The following is a 21896-nucleotide window of genomic DNA, read 5'->3' on the forward strand; positions in this document are numbered from 1 at the left end:
TTTCACCAGTCTCTGTGACAGCTGTAGACTCTGTAAACAGCAAATGAAAATATGTCCACGGGCAACGGTTTCTGATGCTTTCTGCCTGTCAATCATTTTGCATGTTCTCATAGTATTGTAGTTGCAGCAAATTATTGTGGCTTAATGCCATTTTTATGCCATGTTGTTCATAACAACTGTCAGTTGATGGTGCTGTTTTGCTGTTGTTGTTTTTGACAACCTCTTATGATCGTGTTTGTCTCAATAAAACTCATTTGTTCTATTTGGAGTGCAGGGTTTTGTAAAGAGGGAACGTGGCTAATCTAAGATGGTTTAAAGTACATCAAAAAGCTCTCTGGGATTGCACTGTTTACCGTATGATGTCGAAGATAGTGGACAGAGTATGTTCTCAATTTAATGCTGCACTTTGGCATGTCAGAGGAAACATCTGGTTGCCAATATTTCCTTGGTAGAACTTTTTTTAGTCTTCACTCCCAGCATGATACTCCTTAGATTCATGAATAATGTGAAGTGCATACATTTACTCCAATGAATTTACTCTAGCAGGCAGGAATTCAGCTATAGGTTCCCAATGAAGCAGCTTTAGGATAAAGGTGTGAGCCAATGTAAACATCACAATTACCATTACTCATTCTTAGGGTTAGGGATTTAAACAAAGCTCTAAGCCTAAGTAATACAGCTTTGTTGTGTATTTCATTCTGCATTGTTTGTGCTATAGACATTTTTGCTTTTCTAATCAACCAGAATGGAGGACAATAAAATAGATTTGGAAAGTCAAACTTTAGGTATACCAGCTCATCATTGGGGGTTTTTAAAACCTTGGCTGCTAAAAGAACATTTCAGGATAAGTTGATCCTTATCAGTTAATCTGATACTATTCTCAGGCAGCCAAACAGGACTTTTATAGGAAAACAGATACTGTAGATAATTTATTGACTGAAATGTAATATTTTAGTAGCTGTTAGACTGCCTCCAACCCTATAGCTCAGAGCAAAATTTTTCTATGTGCACTGACTTAATCTCTTAGAGAAAAGCTTTTTATATTCCCAAAGTTTTGTGTGTCTCTGTTCCTAACCCCTTTCATCACCTTATTAAAATTTTACTCAACTGAAGACATGTTTGATGAGTGGTTTCTATAGTGCCTCAAGGACAAACATGACTTTTGTGAATAGATGTCATTAGATTGCCCTTGGCAAATTAACTTAAATCCTTTGTGCATTATGAACAGTAGGAGCTTTGAAATGCTTTGACCACCCCAGTGCTTTTAATCAAACACACATTAAAATGCAAACAATAAATTTGCAATAATCATCTGTAATTACAGAATAATAAGATACACATGACTGCAACACTGCCCACATTTTATGAAATAAATGTAACACGAATATATCTCAGGAGAACAAATCACAAATTGCATTCATACAGAAAAGAACATTAGAAGTGGTTGGTTAAAATGCAGAATATACACATTACAACTCTAAAATTATGAGACTGGTTTAAAAAGCATCATTTCTTGCACAAAATGCAATCTTAAACACCAAATCCAAAAACACACTCTGACACAAATGAAACTGTCCTGCAGTGAGCCTTTTGTTTTCCCCAAAACATACAAATGATCACACACACATCAAAACAAAATACATTTAGAAGCACTGAACAAACAGTGAATGACACACAATTAAAAGAGATCTGACATTTAAGAAAAGTATTCTAATTAGGGTTGAATATCATTAAGCCTGGGGTAACCTGATCAAACGATAATATAAAGGAATAGTTCACCCATTAAATGATTAAATAATGTCATTATTTACTCACCCTCATGTTGCTCCACAAAGCTATCATATTAACTCAAGAAGTAGAAGACTTGTAAAATGGTACTCATTCAGATACATTATATGGAAAAGAGTGGCCAGGATATTCTTGAAAAATTCATCTTTTTTGATCCTCGGAGGAAAGAAAGTCATATTGGTTTGAAATGACATAAGGATGAATAAATGATGACAGAATTTTAAGTTTTGAGGGAACTATCCCTTTAAGCAGAATGAAAACATGCACATTGTTGGAGAATCAGTCTGAATCAAAGTGAAATTAGGTAAGCACAACATTGTGACATCAAAGGAAATAAACACTGGGCGCAATATTCAAATCATGTGGAATGTTAGTAATATAGGCAGTATGGGTTACAAGTTGAATTACATTAATGCATCTTTAAAAGCCAGGGGCAAATATCAGGCATTTTTTATTTTGACACATATGAATCCATGTCTCTGACAGAAAAAAAAAAAAAAAATTATAATATTTTGCATACTCCAAGGGTGTTTATAAAAAAAGGCTGTCGAGTAATATACTCTAGGTAGTGAAATATTGTACCTTATTTAATGAAAAATAAAATTAAATAAGATGAGGACCATTATAAGCACAGATTTTTTAAAAGTGAAAAAATAAGCATATAAATTAGAATATGTTGAGAAATATATCTTAAATAAAGTGATACGCATGTTATCATGCTGTTAGGCTTTCACATTAAGTTGTCACAAAACCTACAACTGTTACACAAATTATGGTCAAATCCCATTTTTAGGGTCCCTCAAGCAAGTGTCCTTGAGTAATTGAGGATTCAGAATATTTGTGATTTGTGTTGTCAGATAACATTAATATGCTGAAATATACATAAAGGTGAAGTGTGTACTTTCTGTGCCACTAGCATCACCAAATGGAGTTGCAAAAATAATGACCGCTTTTAAACAGGTTTCCCGAACCCTCCCCCATCTTCCATTGGTTGGCCAAATGGTTCCGCCTCAAACTCATGCCATTGGTTGAACCATTGTTTTTATGTCGGGCCGGTGTGTGTTTCCCGTACAACGACATAACTCACTGCTTAACCACCATAGTACAATGTATCGTTAGAAAAATTAACTAGCTAGTGACTACTGTTTCCCGAAACCGTAGTGACTGTCGCACATCCATCGTTCGAACCACATTGGTTCAACAATATAGAGCTGTCGTTAATGACGTTATGCAGGGAGGTATGAACTTCAGCGTACATTTACATGTACTCCAGAAAGCTGTTTAATGTGTGAAAGCTGCTGAAGACACGAAATCTGCGGTTTCCCTTTACATCGGACTTCAGTGTTCTCCGATGCACTTGAGCACATACACTCTCTTCAAAAACATGTAAGAACTGCACTTATGCTTTAACATGGACATATAAACCGCATCCTCTGACAGAAGTCACAGCCGTGATTCCCTTAAATGGCAGCATTCATGTCTACGTGATGTTTCAGAACACCGCTTCCTGCAAAACCCAGGAATAAGCAGTTTTCTTAAGTGCATATAAACGTGGTCAAAGTGCTGTCAGAATGAAATATATACATGGAATAAAAGATATAGAAGCCTCGGCGAAGTGAAATTATGTCCACACAGTAAACTAACAAGAAACTATACTTCCAACCACAGGTAAAGAGCTGTAGTTCTAAGCACACAACTTTGCAATGCTCTTTGCGGATGTTCGTTTGAACTATGGTTTCGGGAAACACCAAATCGTTGAACTATGTTGGTAATGATGGAACTTGCGACCATAGTTGGCTAACGTTGCTTTTGGGAAACACACCCCTAGTCGTAATACTCTACACACTCTAATACGCTACAGAGCCACCATGTTTATACTTTTCAGTGAAATCAACCAACAAATGGCTTACTTATAACTGTCTCTGCATATTAAGCTGGGATAGTAAAATGTATTTTTTTAAAGTGGGCATAAAAAATGCACACTTTACCGTTATACAGAAATATCCAATCCATACCAAGATTCCTTTCAATATGTAGCAATTAAAGACCAAAGTTGTGTAACAAAATAGTATCACACTGATGTCTTACGAAGTTTTAGTTCAGTTCTTTTGGAAGATAACAAAGACAACCTTTGACTATAATACAGTTAAAATTAAGTTTACCAAATCATTATTATAAAAGACAAAGGGGCACTGGTTGTATTTTGGGACTTTTTTCATTTGCATTTTTCCTTTCCTTCTGTAGTAAAAATACAGATTTGTGTGGTCTTTGTTTGGGTTAGATTTATAATTAAACAGAATTGTTTCATCAGATGGCTGTTCCTATAAGACAAAGAAGTGCATTACAAATGATATCCGAAAAAATGCAACATATTTACACGTTATTCCACTGAGCGGTAAAGCAAACTAAAATACACTATTGTACAAAGACAAGACCAATAATGCTTGCATTTGTCAATTTAACAACACAGAAGGTAGCGAAATGTTTTTCAGTGTAAATACTAGGAGAAATGACTTTTCTCCTTCACCCTTCAGAGAGCACAAGCAGTGAAATATGAGAAAAAGGTCCAATTCAGCCATGTAACAGCTGTCATGTTAATCAGCAGTATTTTGAAACGGTGCACTGCCACACTGTGTGGCATCAGGCGAAGGGGTGCTCTGGTTTTAAGATGGTGTTGTCAATGTCATGGCAGCTCTTGCCATTCAAGTGTTCTGTGTGGCCGTCAAAGCTGTAACAGCCCTGGACTTCCGTTATGGAGGAAGCAGTGTACGAGGCAGACCTCAAAGCATCAGAGTGTGTGATGGTGCTTCCAAACTGGATGCGGTACTGGTTCCAGTGTCTTCTCAAAACCGCTTGTACCTGTGGAAGGTTAGCACTGATTACTTCTTTAGTAATCACAAGCAAAGTCCCTTTAAGGCAAGCAAACACACTCTGCAATCATATTCGTAATGCCCCTAGCTCCTATCTATTCGAATTGGGAAAGACCAAAATCTTCAAAACAGTTGGTCAAGTTTACGTTCCAATAACATATTTCAAATCAGCCATAACATTTGACAAAAACGGTATCATAATTTTGGTTCTTTAGCTCAAACCACGCTAAAAATGCTATTTTTCATGCTGATCCAGCTGTGCGCATGCTCATTCTCAATGAAAACTGACAGGCGACGTGTACATCAAAAAGTTATAGTGTTATGATTTCTCCCATTCATATGTCCAAGAATGTGCTGTTTCCTCCTTTAATGTCTCTGTCACAAGTCACCTAGCTCAGTTGTTCTCAAACTGTGGACATACCACTTTCTTTTCTTCTGCAGAACACAAATGAAGATTTTTAGAAAAATATCTCAGCTCTTTAGGACCATACAATGAGAGTGAATGGTGACCAAAACTTTGAAGCTCCAAAAAGCACATAAAAGCAGCATAAAAGTAATCCACATGACTCCTGTGGTTTAATCCATGTCTTCTTAAGCAGTCTAATCGATTTTGGGTGAGAACAGAATTTACATTTTTGGGTGAACTATTACTTTAACAAAGCTTTGTGCAAAACTAAAGCATTCTACTTTGTCATGTGCATTCATGAGCGAAACTAAGTTCCTGCGTGAACATGCAAGCATGCATGTGTCAAGCACGAGGGCGCAAATTAGCTTCTCTCAAGAATGCACACAGGAGAGCAGATTTTTAGTTAATTGTTTTAAGGATTTTGTATTTAAGAGCCAATACACATTGAGAATCTCCACATCTAATCTTTGATTTCAAGGACAGGGATGTTGTCCAATCTTTATAATTCCTAGCAAAAAAAAATAGATTTTATTTTATTTCAGCTGGGTAAACTCTTACCTCTCCATTGAAAAAGCAGAAGATTGTGGCCACCAACAGTCCCTTAAAAACAAAATACACATCAGTAATGAGCATAATAGCATCTTATCAGAAGTACAAATAGTAGTGTGGTATATTGCTAAATTATGGTTAAAGGAATATTCCAGGTTCAATACAGGTTGAGCTATATCGACAGCATTTGTTGCATAATGTTGATTAACACAAACAAATTATTTTGACTCATCCGTCTTTTTCTTTAAAAAAGCCAAAATTAAAGTTACTGTGAGGCACTTACAATGAAATTGAATGGGGCCAATTTTTGGAGGGTTTAAATGAAAAGTGAATAATTTTATAAAAGCACATACATTATTTCTGTTGTTAAAACTCATGTATTATTGGAGATGTAAAGATGTTTAAATCGTAATTTTTACAGTCATTTTAAGGTTTGTTGACATTACATCGTCATGGCAACAAAGCTGTAAAATTGGCAATAACTTTACACAGAATAGGTCATTAAGCGATTTTATCACACTAAAATTATGTTAATATGCATATTGTTTATGTCTTGTAGCTATACTAAGTGAGTATTTTAACATTTACGGATTGGCCCCATTCACTTCCATTGTAAGTGCCTCACTGGAACCTAGATTTTGCAAGTCAAAATTACGTTTTGTGGTGATCAATATTATTCCACAAATGATGTAAATTGAGCTTAACTTGTATTGAACCCAGAATATTCCTTTAAACAACAGTACAACACCAACAGTTTGAACAATATGAACATATCTATGTATAAGATACTATATAGGTAATATTGTATTTAAGTACAAGTAAATATATATATATATATATGGGTGCAGAATGCACAGAATAATAAAAGGAATGCACCAATGCAAAGTGGCAAGTTTTTTTATTTTTATGCATTGCTAAACCATAATCTCCCATATCGCAGCCTCTTCAATATCTCACTCTTTCTGGGCAGGTGTCAAGTGGTGCTCTCCCTTGTGTTTTGACGCATTTTGGCAGTGAGTACTCGTGATGCACATGAAGAGTCATCTGGGATGACAAGCTTGTTTTGTTGAATTATTCATTGTGCCGATTCAGCTAGGTCTGGCGGCACCAGCTGTCCAAGACTTCTCGCTTTGCAGCTTTATTCACAACAGACTACACATTTTTATTTCCTTCCTGCTGAACACCTACCAATCTCAAAATAAACTTTCCAGAGTCAAAGTTTAAGAGGCCAATGACCTGAATATCACAATTGCAAACATGCCACAATAGCAAATCAGCCATAGGCTTCCTTCTCAAATGTTTTTCAAGAGCCCATAATTCTTTTTAGATTATCTTTCCCCTCTGGCTTAGTATCTTCAGTGCTGTAGAACATTCTGATATAATTTTTTATACAAGTTGTTAAAGTAATTAATGACTTACAAAACTTGATTATACTATAGGCTGTTGACATTCTGCCAGTTAAAGAGACAAAGAGATAAGGACATCATATCTTGCAATGATAATATTGTTGTGCGGAGGATATGAAATTAACACTTGCCAAGCTCCAAATGCAAATAATGTATAATAAGGCTCTGTTGTTCATGTGACCCTGATCAGATGCATTTCAGAGATATATATGGATGCTTAGCGCAGCACTTCAACATGGTAACGAATGGATGTTCAACAAATAAACAGGCTAAATAATGATGACATCATATATCGCACAAAACTGCGAAAGTAAGAAAAGTAAGAAATAAGACATGCTCCAATACAGAGCTGCATGCTATTATGCCTCCTGAACGCAGGAGGCGGCGCTTCAATGTAACCAGAGTGCTTCAGGGTGATCCTCGCTGCATATTCAAAAGCGCAAAACTGCAAGATAATATTACGGGTACACATCTAGTTCACGATATCATAACGATATCACGATATAACTATTTATTTAAGCAGTGTCAGACAGAATCAGCTAAATAAATTACGCCACAACACCTCACGTCTGACAGTGATCGTCTTGAAATGTATTGTTGTTGCGGAGCTTTCACTGCTGAAAAAGCAACACATAAAAGGACTAAACCTAAAGCTTTAAAGAGATGCAAACTTCTTGCAGAGGGTTTTACCATGCTGACTGTTATGCACTGTTAAGTACAGCAAGTTATCGTCGAGCAAAACACTCTCCAAGAAGTTGCTTATTAATTAATTTGAGAATTGCGTCTCCCGTTAAAATCACCACCACTAAAAATATTAATCTTAGTAGTCGACCCCACTAATCGACTAGTCAGTTGTTGGACGACTAGTCGATTAGTTGACCACCTTGGCACATCCCTACTAGAGACACAATGACAGTTCATCATAGTTTCATGGCTGGTAAAAAATATTTATGGCTGGTAAATCTTCTCAGATTAAACCCAAATTGAATTGTGGACACTGGTTGTACCTGTAAGATTGACAGTAAACTACTTTAGTTTTGATTTTGAAATTCTTATTGTTCAACTGATGCTTACGTTAGAGTACATTGCAGCAAAAAATCTCAATGCATGACGCATGCTTACCTCCATCCCCATTGAAATCATTGGAGTCACATTAATTCTGACACAGTGTAAACTGTAGTGTAGACACCCTAAGACACCCTTACCTGATAATGCATTATGATATGCATGATGTAGTCGTAGATTTCAGCGGAAACACGCCCCCCAGGTTTGTAAGGGAGGAGAACATACTGGATGCCCAGTAGTGGAACCAGAATCAGGGTGGCTCGGACAGCTTTCATGTATAGACTAGATTCAGCCTGATGTGTCACTTTCAGTTTGGTGATGAGGACTCGTACAATGTTCAACAGAAAGAACAAGTTCACCTGGAAAGACAGATGTCAGGCAAGATGAGGCAAACCAAAAGCAAAGACAAAGCATTCCAGCTAGCTGGCAGATGTAAGAAGAGAGATTCTATTAGATGAAGGTAAATTCATTTAAGTTGCTATATAATAGCAATGTTCTTTTTGATGTTGGGGAGAGCAGGAATAACAGTTCACCTAAAAATGGAAATTCTGTCAGTATTTACTCATCCTCATGTTGTTCTATACCCCTATGAATTTCTCTCTTCTGTGGAACACAAAAGATGTTAGCTAGTAGAGTTGGGGTACTCGAGTTCATACTCGGACATGAGTCCAGTCGAGTCCATGGCATTTGATTTGTGATGCAATGTACAAAATAAATAAATAAAAACAACGAAACAAAATTAAATGGATACTGTCTGCAAGCAGTTGTAGCACCCCCTAGCCAGAGTTTATTTCATCGTGTTGAGCAAACACACCTGTAGAGCGGCACACTCAGTCAACCAATACACTTGAATGTTACTACGGACACTGCTGTATAACATCGATTACCGAGGTGGCTGGCACGACGAACAAATAAAGACAGGTATGTAGCCAGTGAACTAGAAATTACCATGCAGTTTTGCTCAGCACGGGACCTGACAACTTGTAAAATCAAATGCAGCGTTTGTGCAGCCAAGACGGTGCTCGCATCGTGGTTTCGTCATGGTTAAGAACTTCATTATGTCAAGTCACCCACATCGTGCCTCTCACAGTTTACTAAAACAACATATAAAAATACAAATTCAGAAAAATATTTATAATATTGGGCAATTAAGTCTTTTTAGGCATAATGTATCCACACATGTAGGCATCTTGTATTCTCTTGTGGCCCACATAGTGTTGTCAACTTAAACTGGTCCTAGATGAATTGACTGCAACACTGAAAAACAGATAAACAGCACCTATTTATTGTTTTCTATTATAAAAGCATTGCTGAGCTGCTTAAAATATGTTCTTTTACAGTTTTTCCACAATAAAATTCACAATGAAATATTAAGTTATTTTGGGCAGCGAAATGTTTTGTTTATAATTTAATTATAGACAGGGTGACCAGACGCCCCGGTTTATTACACAGGACAGTCACGGTTTTTGGTAGGGTCACTGATTTTTTTTCTTCTTAAATTAAATCTCCTCATTGTCCTTCTCACGATTTTCTCTGGTATCGTTTGCTGAGAAGAAAATCAATTTTGTTGCGTTGCATGTTGATTTGACGATACATTAATTCTAGTCTTCAGCAAATCAGCTGAAATGTATCTGGTTACCATGGCAATGACATCATGTGCTTAGCGCTCGTGCTCTATGTCGTCCTGTCAGTCATGTAACTTCTCAGCGAATGCTAATAACTACTGTGTTGACTCATTATTTTCCCAAACCAGTCAGCAGATAGAGACAAAAAAGAAATCTCAGTACATATTATTTCTTTAGATAGGGATCATTTTAGATAAAACTAAACTAAATTGAAAGGACAAATTGAAAGTTAAGTAGAAATATAAAACAAAATTAAAATGCGAAACAATAATAACTCTGGTTTTAATGACAACGCAACTTTCACTAGTCTATGTTTGAGTGGAGGGGAAAAAGCAACAAATAATTGAAATGTCAACAGAATGCAATAAGATGTGTGTTGAAGGACAGTTTTGTCTTCATACACCTAAAGCATTTGCTTTCATTCTAAAACTACTTGAAGTTTGTCCAGCAGGAAACTAATCATAAAATGTAGAGGTGTTTTTGTTACATTTATATTGACAATCTAAGTTGTGAAAGTTAAAATAAGCTTAAAATATTGATGTTGAATTTACGGTCACAATTTGAATTCAGATTCATGAACAAATTAATTCAGACTCGGACTCGACTCGGACTCGGCCTGTTATGGGCTCGGTCTTGAGTCCGACTCTGCCCCTTTTGGACTCTGACTCGACTCGGATTCGATTGTTTAAAGACTCGGACTTGACTCGGACTCGACTAAGGTGGACTCGAACCCAACACTATTAGCTAGCATGTTAGTCTCAGTCACCACTCACTTTCATTGCATCTTTTTCCGATACAATGAAAGTGGATGGTGACTGAGGCTAACGTTCTGCCTAAAATCCCATTTTGTGTATTCCAAAGAATGCGGTTATGGAGAGTGTTTTCGGTGTAGAAAAACACAGTTCCAGAGTGGATAAGGGGTGTAAACGTAGCATAAACAATGTATTTTCAAACGAAAACTGATTAGTGTGGACAAAACACTCGATGTATCAGATATGTGCATGCACAATTTAATCCTCTACCATCTCCCAAAGCAACAAACTGTTTTATTAACATGGGTATATATATATATATATATTTTTTTTAAATGACTTTAAGTCTAAACATTTTCCTGGAGTAATTTGGGGTTTTAGGGTCTTACTGTTAATACATATAAACTAGGGCTGTTAAAATTAACGTGTTAACGCATACAATTAATAAAAAAATTTAAGGTGTTAATTTTTCTTAATCACAGTTAACACATTTACCATTAATACAGCATAAACCAGCATGAACACTGGTTGGAAGGCAGAACCTTTGCGTAGTGTCTGCCCGGAGTCATTACACTGACTTACACACCACAAACACACACAGCAGTGATTCAGTGTCAGTGATAAAGTGATGGGGAAAAGATCTCTTAATGCTATTTGTTGTACAAAACAAGCCTAGATGGAACTTGTGTCAGATATCAAGTATTTAAGCCAAAGAAAGGCACATTTTAATTACCACAAAAGCACAGCAAGTCTTAACTGTCACCAATACGCAGAATGTGACATTTTTGTCTGCAAGCGCTTTTCATGTGGAGTTCAAAGCAGCGCTTTACACTGACACCCTGATGGGAATCAGCTTCAAGATTTCTGTACCAAAGCGACAGCCACAGTCGGCCGGCTGATTAATATAGTGGAGGATGAGAGTTTAAGACATTTAATGTCCATTGTAATGAATATGCAACCTATGTCTTTAAATTTGACAAATTGAACTTTGGGAAACATTTAATGTTACTTGAATTGGTGCTATTTTAGTTAATTTCTATATTTATACTGTGAAAGGCTTTGTTTGAAAAATATTAATAAAGCATTATTGTTACAAATTGTTTTGTTTTCTTTCTTAAGAAGAAATAATTGCATTTTGACAGGGAAAAAAATGTATACAGTATTTAGAGTCAAATTTCAGCACTTTCAAAATATGTGATTAATCACGATTAACTACGAAAATGTATGCTATTAATCGCGATTAAAAAATTTTAATTGACTGACAGCACCGTTATAAACTTATGTCCTTTAAAATGTACATATGTTTATATGTTGTTATCTTGTGTGATTTGGTCACAACATAAAAATATTATATTAAAAATTGTAAAATATATATAATAGAATGTATTTAGTGTGTAACTATTTGTTGTTCTGTAAAATTGTCACAAGATTCACATTTGCTGCTACTGAGGCTGAGGTACTGGAAGGTTTAGGAGTAGGGTTGGGAATAGGGTTTAGGATAAGGGTTGGGGTAGGATTAGGGTTTAGATAAGGGTTAGGTTTAGGATTAGGGATTAAGGTTAACAGTGTAACTACAGATGTAATTAAATGCAGGTACTTTAAATGTAAGTACAATGCAACAACACATGTACATAATAAAAACATTGTATCAAATGCTTAAGTACATAGTAGTTAAAGACTCCTGATATAAAGTGGGTAAAAAATAAATAAATAAATAAATAAATAAATAAATAAAAACAACTGCAAAGATTTTATCTGTCTGAATGTAATCAGCAGCTATTATAGCAGCGGAAATGAGGGTCCAGTGCAGTGCGATGTATATTGATTAACATTAATTTGTACACATAAAATTTATGAATTCACAATATGGAGCTATTTAATTTACTGCTACATTTATCACATACCACCGTTACAGTTATTCTGCATGGGTGTTATGACTGTAACATCAACATTTGTGTTATTCGAGTTTATTTGTATTTGACTCTATCAGGTAATAAATGTAACTGACACTGGTAACAGTTGTAACGGTAATGCTGATAATGCTGGTAATGCTTGTAAACTGGAAATGCTGACAGTTCAATGAAGTTTGAGGCAAAAGTTCAAAGCTGAAGTTTAAACATGTTCTGCTTAAATGAGCAAAACCAAAATGTGTTACCATTTTCCCTGCATTCCCCTAACTCATAAACATACTTGGATACTCAAATATCAATTTATACTTTAAACAAACATTACAACCACTGTGGCACAAAGAGGATACATTTTAGAAAGAAGACAAAAAGAAAGGGCAAAATCATCCAGGTGTCTTACCAACAGAGCGGCGCAGATAGGGCCATGAATAATGTATAGCAGAGAAGTATTTGAGCTGATCCAACAACTGTGGATTAGGAGGGTAAAGATTAGCCAAACATTTGATATGGAAACCCTTACTACAAGAGTATTATTTTGGACACTAATAACTTTAATTCATGAAATTTAGGTAAGCATATTAAGAAAAGGGATTTACATGTTTTTGAGTGTAGAGTATCAATGTAGTCAGTTGTACAATGCAATTGCATAAATAATTGGGTAGTGGACCCATAAAATGTCCACATACTTATTTTTAATCAACATCAGATTTTGGGATAAATTTTATATGAATGTATTATGGAAAGTATATATTTTAGGTGATGTTACTGGTCACCATTCCTCTTTTTTTCATCATTTTCACCATTTTTGCATTCATTTTAAATGGTCCTGTGGTGTTTTTAAAAATATGATTATTTAATGTAGTCTCTCTTTTTATATCGTCATAAAACAATCTTTTAATAATTATAAAAGAATTAGCAAAATGCTTTTTAAAATTGATTTAGATGTGCATAGCATGTCACACTGCAAGACTTCCCAAAAGTATTTAATCTCTAATACCCAATTACTAATTAATTTAAGTACGCAAGTATACTTACTTATCATTGTAGTAATAACTTCTGGCTACAGCATGTATTGTAGCTGGTATAAGTGGGAAACCTATTAATAAAAATAGGAATAAAAGGGATTAAAATATATGCATATTTTTGTCTCTACACTAAAAAATATGACAAAAAAACGTTAATGAATAAAGCACACTGATTTATTAGAAAACTTACCCCATCCTAGTAGGTAGTACCACATTAAATGCTGTTTTTCAGCAAACACAGCCACCACAATGAGTGTGTGCAAGTAAATTCCTTCACACAACATCCAGAAGTAGTTGCATCCAAAGATGTACAGATGGATAAACTGCGACACTTTGCAACTGATCTGAACAGAGGCAACATGAACATTATTAATACAGCAGATTGATGACATCTGCTGTAAATGCCTTTAAGGGATAGTTCACCCAAAAACACAAACTATTTTGGCTACTTAGCCTCATGTCGTCTTAAGACTTTTTTTTTCTTCCATGAAGGAATATGTTTAGCAGAATGTTGACGCCGCTTTTATCCATACAATAAAAGTGAATAGATACCATGGCTGTCAAACAAGATTTTCAAAGCTGGATTTTCAGTGAATAGCGAATAAAATTTATGTTTGTTCCTTACACAAAGCTATCATATGGCTTCAGAACACTTGTAATATAGTGCACAAATTGTATGGACTACTTCTATGATGCTTTTATGTCCTTTTTGGAGCTTGACAGCCCCTGGTCCTGATCCACTTTCACATTATGGAGGAGAGCAGCTCGGACATTTTGCTAAAGTTGTCTTTTGTTTTTTTTTTTGGGTGAACTATCACTTTAAGTCACTGTCAGTACAATACAAGCTACTTACTGGATTTTGCTGCACTAACTCCTGGTTGTTTGCCACTGCGGTTAACCAAATTATAGTGATGACAGAGTTTAATACGAAGGAAAAAAACAAGTTTTTGTGCAGGGTTATTCTTTGGCAGCTCAAACTCCTATAGATATAAAAATAAAAAAGAAAGAAAGCAAAACAAAACATTTGAAAAAAACTTTGAGACATAAATACAACAATTAAAGAGACAATTTTACTTACTTAAAATGGAAGAATATGCCAAGTGAGATAAACAAAGACGTTAAGGAGAGTCCATGACCTATTAACGCCAAGTAGAACAAGTTCATTGCGGTCTGCAACACAACAGACAATAGAATCATGGAATGTTTATATCACAAGCCAATTCACATTTGTGTTTTTAATCTCAAGCCACTCATGTTCATGTTCATACCCTTCTTCCTTCGGTAGTGTGCAAATTACATCTGGTGAAATTTGTCCATGTTCGGTTGCTCTCGGGATGCAAGAACCACTGCCCACTTTCTGTACATATTTTGGTGACCATTTCTGCAATGAGTACAAGTGTATGATGATGCCATATATATATATATATATATATATATATATATATATATATATATATATATATATATATACACACACACACACACACACACACACACACACAGAGGAATATAAACATTAAGGATAAGGATACATTTGCAGAGAGTAACGAATGGCTGTACACGAGAGGTTGTGTAGAAAGCCATTATATTGAGATGGTTTGGGCATGTATTATGCTAATTACTAACTTTGGGCACGCACTTCCTCATTATAATAATCCTGATTAACATTAGAACAAGTGTAAGAACAAATTGCGTGATAACATTTTTGGTGCACATTACAACACTTGTACGCAATTATTAATGAATGAGTCCCAATATGTACACATTAAAAATATTTTTATGATAATTAATTTTTCTGATCATGTTTTCGAAGGTTAATGTCATAAATCAGTGCAGTCTCATTTAAAAGGCAGGTAAGTGTAGTCACAAAAATTTTATTTACATTACACTATAATATAAATATTTTTGAACTCCTAACCACACCCCAATGGCTAAACCTAACCAACATATACAATCATTTATTTCGAAAAATGACAAAAAAGCACCATAAAAGTATTCCAAATGACTCATCTCATTCAAAAATATACATCCAAACATTAGCATGTGGCAATTGGTCACAAAACACCCAAGAGCCAATGGCACATGATATCACTGACATCAAAGCTGTCGTAACGTTTGTCGAGGCGTCAATTCTGAATATTTAAAAGAGAGCGGATCAGCATCTGACTTAAATTTGGATCTGTTCCTCACACAAGCCATCTCACATGGCCTCGGAGTATCCTGAGTACAGTGCACAAATGGGTTATTAACTTTCTTTGTATTCCATGGCAAACAAAAAATGAGCAAATAAGCAATAATAATAATAATAAAAATATTAGTAAATTATGACAAAAATGTTAAATTGATTTCATTTTAAAATGTAGCCTTGGGTACTGAAATCCTCCTAAATGAGTTGAATACAGCATCGGAGTGACATTTAAAATACAGACAAAGGGCGACATTTTGGTGATTTAGGCAACAGATCAAGGAGGACGTTTTGGTGGTGCAGGCAAAAAAAAAAAAAAATCGCTATAGAAACGTATCGTTATTAGAGTGTGTTGCATAGGTTATTAGTAATTAATACCTTTAGCCCAAAATCAGTTTCAATTATCTCCCTGGACAGATGCTGCATTATGCACTTTTGCAAATATGCTTTCTTTTCATTGCATTAGATTGTGGTCAAAAAGAAAACTGAACATTCTACCTATCGTAAGTTAATACATAAAACACGTTCATTCTTTCACCGAATATTTCTGCAGGGTAGGGCTGGGCGATATGACGATATATATTGTGGTGACGAGATAAAGTGTCAGTCAACAGAGATTTTTCTGTATCGTGTATATCGCGATATGTAAATTTCCATGTGCGCAGCATGGGCTTATCTATCAGTGGGCAGGGCTTCACGTGAGACTGAGAGAATTGAAGAGACATGGATAGTGTTTTTCTGCCATTGAAAATGTTTTTGCGGCTGCACAGGCAAATGTAATGACCTTTATTGCGCTAAATATTCTTCTCATCTGACACACGAATGTTTCACATGAATGTGGGGCGCGCGGTCTCTGGATCTCCGAAGTGCGCGTGAGTTCAGCAGGCTTTTCGATATTTGTGCTCCAAAGACAGGTGAGCTCAGAGCGGGATCACTCGCACTACTCAATTATTTTTGACCCAGGAAAACCCCAAATGGAGAAAGAAATCTCCACAGAATGGGACGACTCCCAAACAGGTCAAGAAAACGAAGAGGAGCTTGTTATTAAAACAGGTGCGACATGGTATACAGAGCAGAAGAAATTTAATCTGCAAACTGTTTCGCACATCGATAATCATTCGTAATAAAAGCAATCTGTTTTACCACCTCAAAATGAAGCACGCAAAAGAATATTATGAAAGCCAAAAGATGAACTAATTACGCATTAATGAATTAAAATGAACGCATTAATTCGGTCATTTATTTATTTAGCAAGAAGTGATATTTGTTTGATATTTATTTTCTTCAAGAAGTTTTTATTTTCATTGGATATTTTTTTCATTGTTTTATTTTCTTTGTCACATTGCTTTGAGAAGATCTTAAGTTTCTTGAACAAAGTTTATAATAATAATAATAATATTGTTCAACCACATTTTGAACTGAAATGTGGCATACTGTTATATTTAGCATTTTGGTAAAGTAGTTTTTAAAGTAGTTTTATTTATTTATTTACTTTGACATTGTTTGTCTTGTTCCAAATAAAGAGGAAGTAGTTTTAATTTATAAAGTATTTAACTCAATGACTGGAGTTCCAAAAATAGGCATTACAATAGGGTAATTTAATATATAAACCAATTTTTATTGATTTTCCAGAAAACTTTTACTATATCATGATATATATCGTTATAGTGATACAAAATTTCTCACATCGTGATATAAGATTTTGGTCATTTCGCCCACCCATACTGAATGCCAAAGAATGCCTTTTATCAAAAGCCATTTAGCTTTTGAGTTTAGCATGATTTGACAGTGAGAGGTGATGGGGTGGAAGAAAATCATGAACATTTCAACTTGCTGAGATAAATCCAAAGATGATAAAAAAAAGTGAAAGATTGGAAACGGCTCAGATTTGAGGGAGAATGAAACCGCAACTGAACTGCTAAACTGAAGTTCAATTGTGATATTCACCTGTGGGGTCAAAGTCCTGGAAATAGTCGGGGCAGTGTTGCTCAGAAGTGATGCCTGCATTAGTGTCATCCCAACATAACCATCCATCCCATGTCCTGTTGCACACTGGGCCAACTAGAGAATTAAAAATGACCCAAACACTTCATTGGTTTCTAAAGGTTCCCACACTTTAATGTGGGACATTTTCATGACCTTTTTAATTGTTTGTGATTACTGGATCAGGATTTCTAACAATCATTTAAAGTGAAACTGATTCGCTATTGAATCATTCAAATCATTAATTTAACACAGAAAAATACATCAGATTTAACACTGTCAGGATACAGAATAATCTTAGTTTATCTTGTAATGTCTGTACTATACTATGAAATGTTTACCTCTTCTTTCTTGATTGTTGTCCTTCAAGATCTTTTGATAGCACTCGAACTGTGCAGTCACAATCTTGTTTCTGGTAACGCCAATATCATGGTACACATTTTGAGGATGTTGTTGCTGGCTTTCATTCACCTCAGGGCTGGCTAGAACAATGAGCTACATACAGTACATACAAATAACACATATATGTTATATTAAGTAAAATCTGATTTCAAAAGCAACTGAATTTAGAAAGCTTCCGGTTTCTTACACCTTTTGATCAATGAATTACCAGGACTTAATAATTACGATTTTTAACAATTTTATAGAGGATGTACTCACAAAGAGTAATTTCTAGTCAGTTAAATATTTAAAGATAAACATACTGTAACTAGAAAAAGGTATATTCACTATAGACATTTTTAGAATTTTTGTTAATTTCAATGACCTTTCCAGTCCTGGAAATAACCATTTTAAAATCAACTAAATATTTCCAGGTTTTTCATGACCATGAGAGCCTTGAAGCTTCTCTAATGTTAACTAAAAGCTGTAAAATGCAGATGAATAGAAAATTAAATATCGCCTTAACTATTTACTTGCAATGTGGTACCTAGTTAATGAATGTTTGATATTTCCCATAAGATCTAAAAATGTCAAAATCCAGTCTCACACCATCTTAATCCATATTTTTTTAAAGCCACTCATAATATAATATGTAATTATCCAGATAGTATTATGCATAACATTATTATAAGTTTTCAAATCTCCTCTTCCTCATAATCTGTATTGTACATTAAGAGCTCCTTCAGTTTTGCAAATTGTATCATCATGAGATGACATCAGAGACATTAACCTACAAAACTGTAATATTTTAAAGGAACCATAATTAAGTAGATGCATATAAATAATGTTGCAGCAAATATTATGAGAATTGTTTCACCTCTGTGACAGATGCCAACAAAAACAGGCAACCCATCCAACAGCTAACAATCATCTTCTTTGGCATTTCCAATGATCCGCTATTGATCTGAAAAGAAGGGGAATTCAATAAAACACTGGACAGTTCTAAGGGCTTTTTGCTGTTATTGACACAAGTAGAGGTACTTGACTTCTGTTCTAGCCTACTGCAAATATAGACTCACACCCCACAAAAACGTATATACATACATACACAGTCTCCGGTGTATATCTTCTGTTTATGTAGCATTAATCATAACAAATGGAAGTAGGGCTGGGTGATATAGCTAAAAATACCTTAATATTCTGTGTGTGTGTGTGTGTGTGTGTGTGTGTGTGTGTATGTATATATATATATATATATATATATATACATACATATACATACATAATTTGTATGTGAATGTATTTGCTCTGAAATGGCAAAAAAAAAAGGTCATTTGTTTTTCAGAGGCCATTTTAGACAAGTAAATTTAAAATATTTAAAGCAAAAAGTGAAACAGTAAAAATCTTCTTTAAATGTACTTAAAAATTCAATACAATTTTCCACTAAATGAACCAAAAATTTATTTATTCATTTACATTCACCAATATAAGAATACACAGTAATAAACAGCATTTTATACTATTTTTTTTTTCATTAACACTTCACAATAACATTTACATTTATTCATTTGGTAGACACTTTTATTCAAAGCGATTTACAAAAGATTTACAATAAGGTTCCATTTGATAACATTAGATAAAGGTATAGTTCATCCAAAAAGGAAAATTCTCTCATCATTTACTCATCATTACCATCATGTCATCCCAGATGTGTATGACTTTCTTTCTTCTGCTGAACACAAACTAAGATTTTTAGAATATCTCAGCTCTGTAGGTCCATACAATGCAAGTGAATGGTGGCCAGAATTTTGAAGGTTTATCGTTTATCCCCTGCGGCTCGCTTTTGTTCGCAAGGGTGTTTCATGCTATCTGGGTACTACGTGTTGTTCCCCCATTATATGTTGGGACCAGTTTAGTTCTAACCCATTTTTTTTTCAGTAAACCAATTTAGCTCAGTCTCCCCGGTAATTCAAGGCGTCCACATTTTGCATTATCTCGACATTGGTTGGTGCTAGCCCACTCCGAGACTTTGGCTGCCCAACATCAAGATGTCATTCTCAGCCATTTGAGGAATCTAGGTCTGTGTGTAAACCTAGACAAGAGTGTCCTGTTGCCATGGCAACACACTCTATTTCTAGGGGTGGAGCTAAATTCACAGGCGATGCAGGCGCATCTGTCTCCAGTTCACATTCTGTCATTCCGCCGGTGTCTGACAATGTTCAGAGTGGGACACATGAACATTTCACAGGCTTTTGGAGCTCATGATTGTGGCTTCTGCATTCATTCCCCTGGGCATGCTGCATGCAAGACCTTTTCAGTGCTGGATGAACTCCACAAAGGGACTTCAACCACTGATGCATGCGTTCCATCTCTTCAAAGTGACCCTCAACCAGGTGCACTTTTGAACGATGGGTTATCCCCTGCTGTGGTTGATACCATTTTGAATGCTAGAGCTCCATCAACTAGGAAGCTTTCTACGTTCAAGTGGTGTATTTTTGCTTCTTGGTGTACAGCACGAGGTGAAGATCCAATTCACTGCCCTGTCGGTACAGTTCTGGATTTTTTGCAAGAGCGTTTTGGGGCCGGGGCTGACACAGCAACTCTTAAAGTCTATGTTGCCGCTATAGCGGCTGAGCATGCGCTTATCAATGGAGTCTCTGTCGGTAGACATTCTCTTGTCTTTCGTTTTATTGACAGGGTATGCAAGCTTAGACCTTTTTGTCCCGTCCGTGTTCCTTTATGGAATTGGTTTGTTTTAGAGGTGCTCTCGGGTACTCCGTTTAAGCCCTTGGCAACAGTCGCTGATAAGATTCTGACTCTTAAAATGGCCCTGCTGGTAGCATTGGCGTCTTTAAAAGGGTTGGTGATTTGCGTACCCTATCGATTAATCCCTTATGTATGGATTTTGTTTTGCGCCAGGGTGTTCAAGGCTGGTGTTAAGACCCCGCTTGGGCTATTTGCCCAAGGTCATTTCTACATAATTTTGCTTGCAGACTATTAATTTTCAGGCTTTCTATCCTCCCCCATTTGAGTCAGAGGAGCATGAAAGATTGCATGTGCTTTACCCAGTTCGGGCGCCGTGAACTTTAGGTTGATCATACTAGCCATTGGCGTAAATCAGAGCAGTTGTTTGTATGCTTTGGTGGCCGCAACAGGGGTGTTTCGGTGTCCAAGCAAAGACTGTCTCATTGGCTAGTTGATGCAATTTCAAGTGATTACGAAGCGTACAGTTTACCTTCGCCTTTGGATATTCGAGCTCATTCTACGAGGAGCATTCTTATGGGCTTTGGCTAGATGTGCGTCCTTGGAGGACATTCGAATGGTGGCAGGATGGTCCTCTTCGCATACATTTGTTAGATTTTATAATCTGGATGAGGGTTTGACTCCTGCTTCCCGTGATCTTTCTGTTGGAACAGGAATAAACTCAAAAAATAATAAAAAAATAATTCCATTTGTTTTATTCAGACGCTTTAGCTCGTCTGTGTGCTGCTATATGCTTGTCATACAGGCGTAGACAGTTAGCAGCTACTGTTCGCATGGCATGAATGTATATCGTTCCCAATGCGATTAAGCAGTTTGAGTTCCTACGAAAGGGAACGTCTCGGTTACGTGAAGTGTAACCCTGGTTCCCAGCTGTGTAAGCTGGCCATACTCTCTATCAGCTGCATAGGCTCGTGCCTTCATGCAGAAAATCTTACTCAATGGCGCGAAGCGCACGCCTTTATGGAGCCCATGATGTAGCTCCCTAGGGGTGTTGCTTAAGCACCATCAGCCAATAAATTGTCATGATTGTATAAGGGCTTCAGACCATGTGACACTCAGGGTGTGTCCTAATGCGATTACGCAGCATCTCGTTCCCACTCAGGGAACCAGGTTTATGCTTCACGTAACCGAGACGTTTTTTTGCAACAAGTAGAATCGACCATCACATCTTCACATTGTCTTAAGATAAGG

General features: G+C 36.0%; 1 protein-coding gene across 2 annotated transcripts in view; it reads right to left on the bottom strand.

Annotated features, from left to right (window-relative positions):
- Positions 1 to 1344: 1344 nt before the first annotated feature.
- calcrla (calcitonin receptor-like a) overlaps positions 1345 to 21896 on the bottom strand; it is a 59399-nt gene continuing 38847 nt past the window's right edge. The window contains exons 2-13 of one of the 2 annotated variants that reach the window (XM_051709126.1): positions 18820 to 18906; positions 17903 to 18056; positions 17526 to 17630; positions 14662 to 14774; positions 14472 to 14563; positions 14247 to 14373; positions 13584 to 13737; positions 13404 to 13464; positions 12769 to 12835; positions 8225 to 8443; positions 5623 to 5664; positions 1345 to 4647 (exon numbers count right to left, since the gene is read on the bottom strand). In XM_051709126.1, coding sequence (XP_051565086.1) covers positions 4429 to 4647; positions 5623 to 5664; positions 8225 to 8443; positions 12769 to 12835; positions 13404 to 13464; positions 13584 to 13737; positions 14247 to 14373; positions 14472 to 14563; positions 14662 to 14774; positions 17526 to 17630; positions 17903 to 18056; positions 18820 to 18885 — 1419 coding nt within the window. In that variant the 5' untranslated portion in view covers positions 18886 to 18906 and the 3' untranslated portion in view covers positions 1345 to 4428. Of the gene's footprint in view, positions 4648 to 5622; positions 5665 to 8224; positions 8444 to 12768; positions 12836 to 13403; positions 13465 to 13583; positions 13738 to 14246; positions 14374 to 14471; positions 14564 to 14661; positions 14775 to 17525; positions 17640 to 17902; positions 18057 to 18819; positions 18907 to 21896 lie in introns of both variants that reach the window. The other variant, XM_051709125.1, reaches the window with a different exon arrangement.

The sequence above is a fragment of the Myxocyprinus asiaticus genome, chromosome 10 (genome assembly GCF_019703515.2).
Source record: "Myxocyprinus asiaticus isolate MX2 ecotype Aquarium Trade chromosome 10, UBuf_Myxa_2, whole genome shotgun sequence".
Classification (NCBI taxonomy): domain Eukaryota; kingdom Metazoa; phylum Chordata; class Actinopteri; order Cypriniformes; family Catostomidae; genus Myxocyprinus; species Myxocyprinus asiaticus.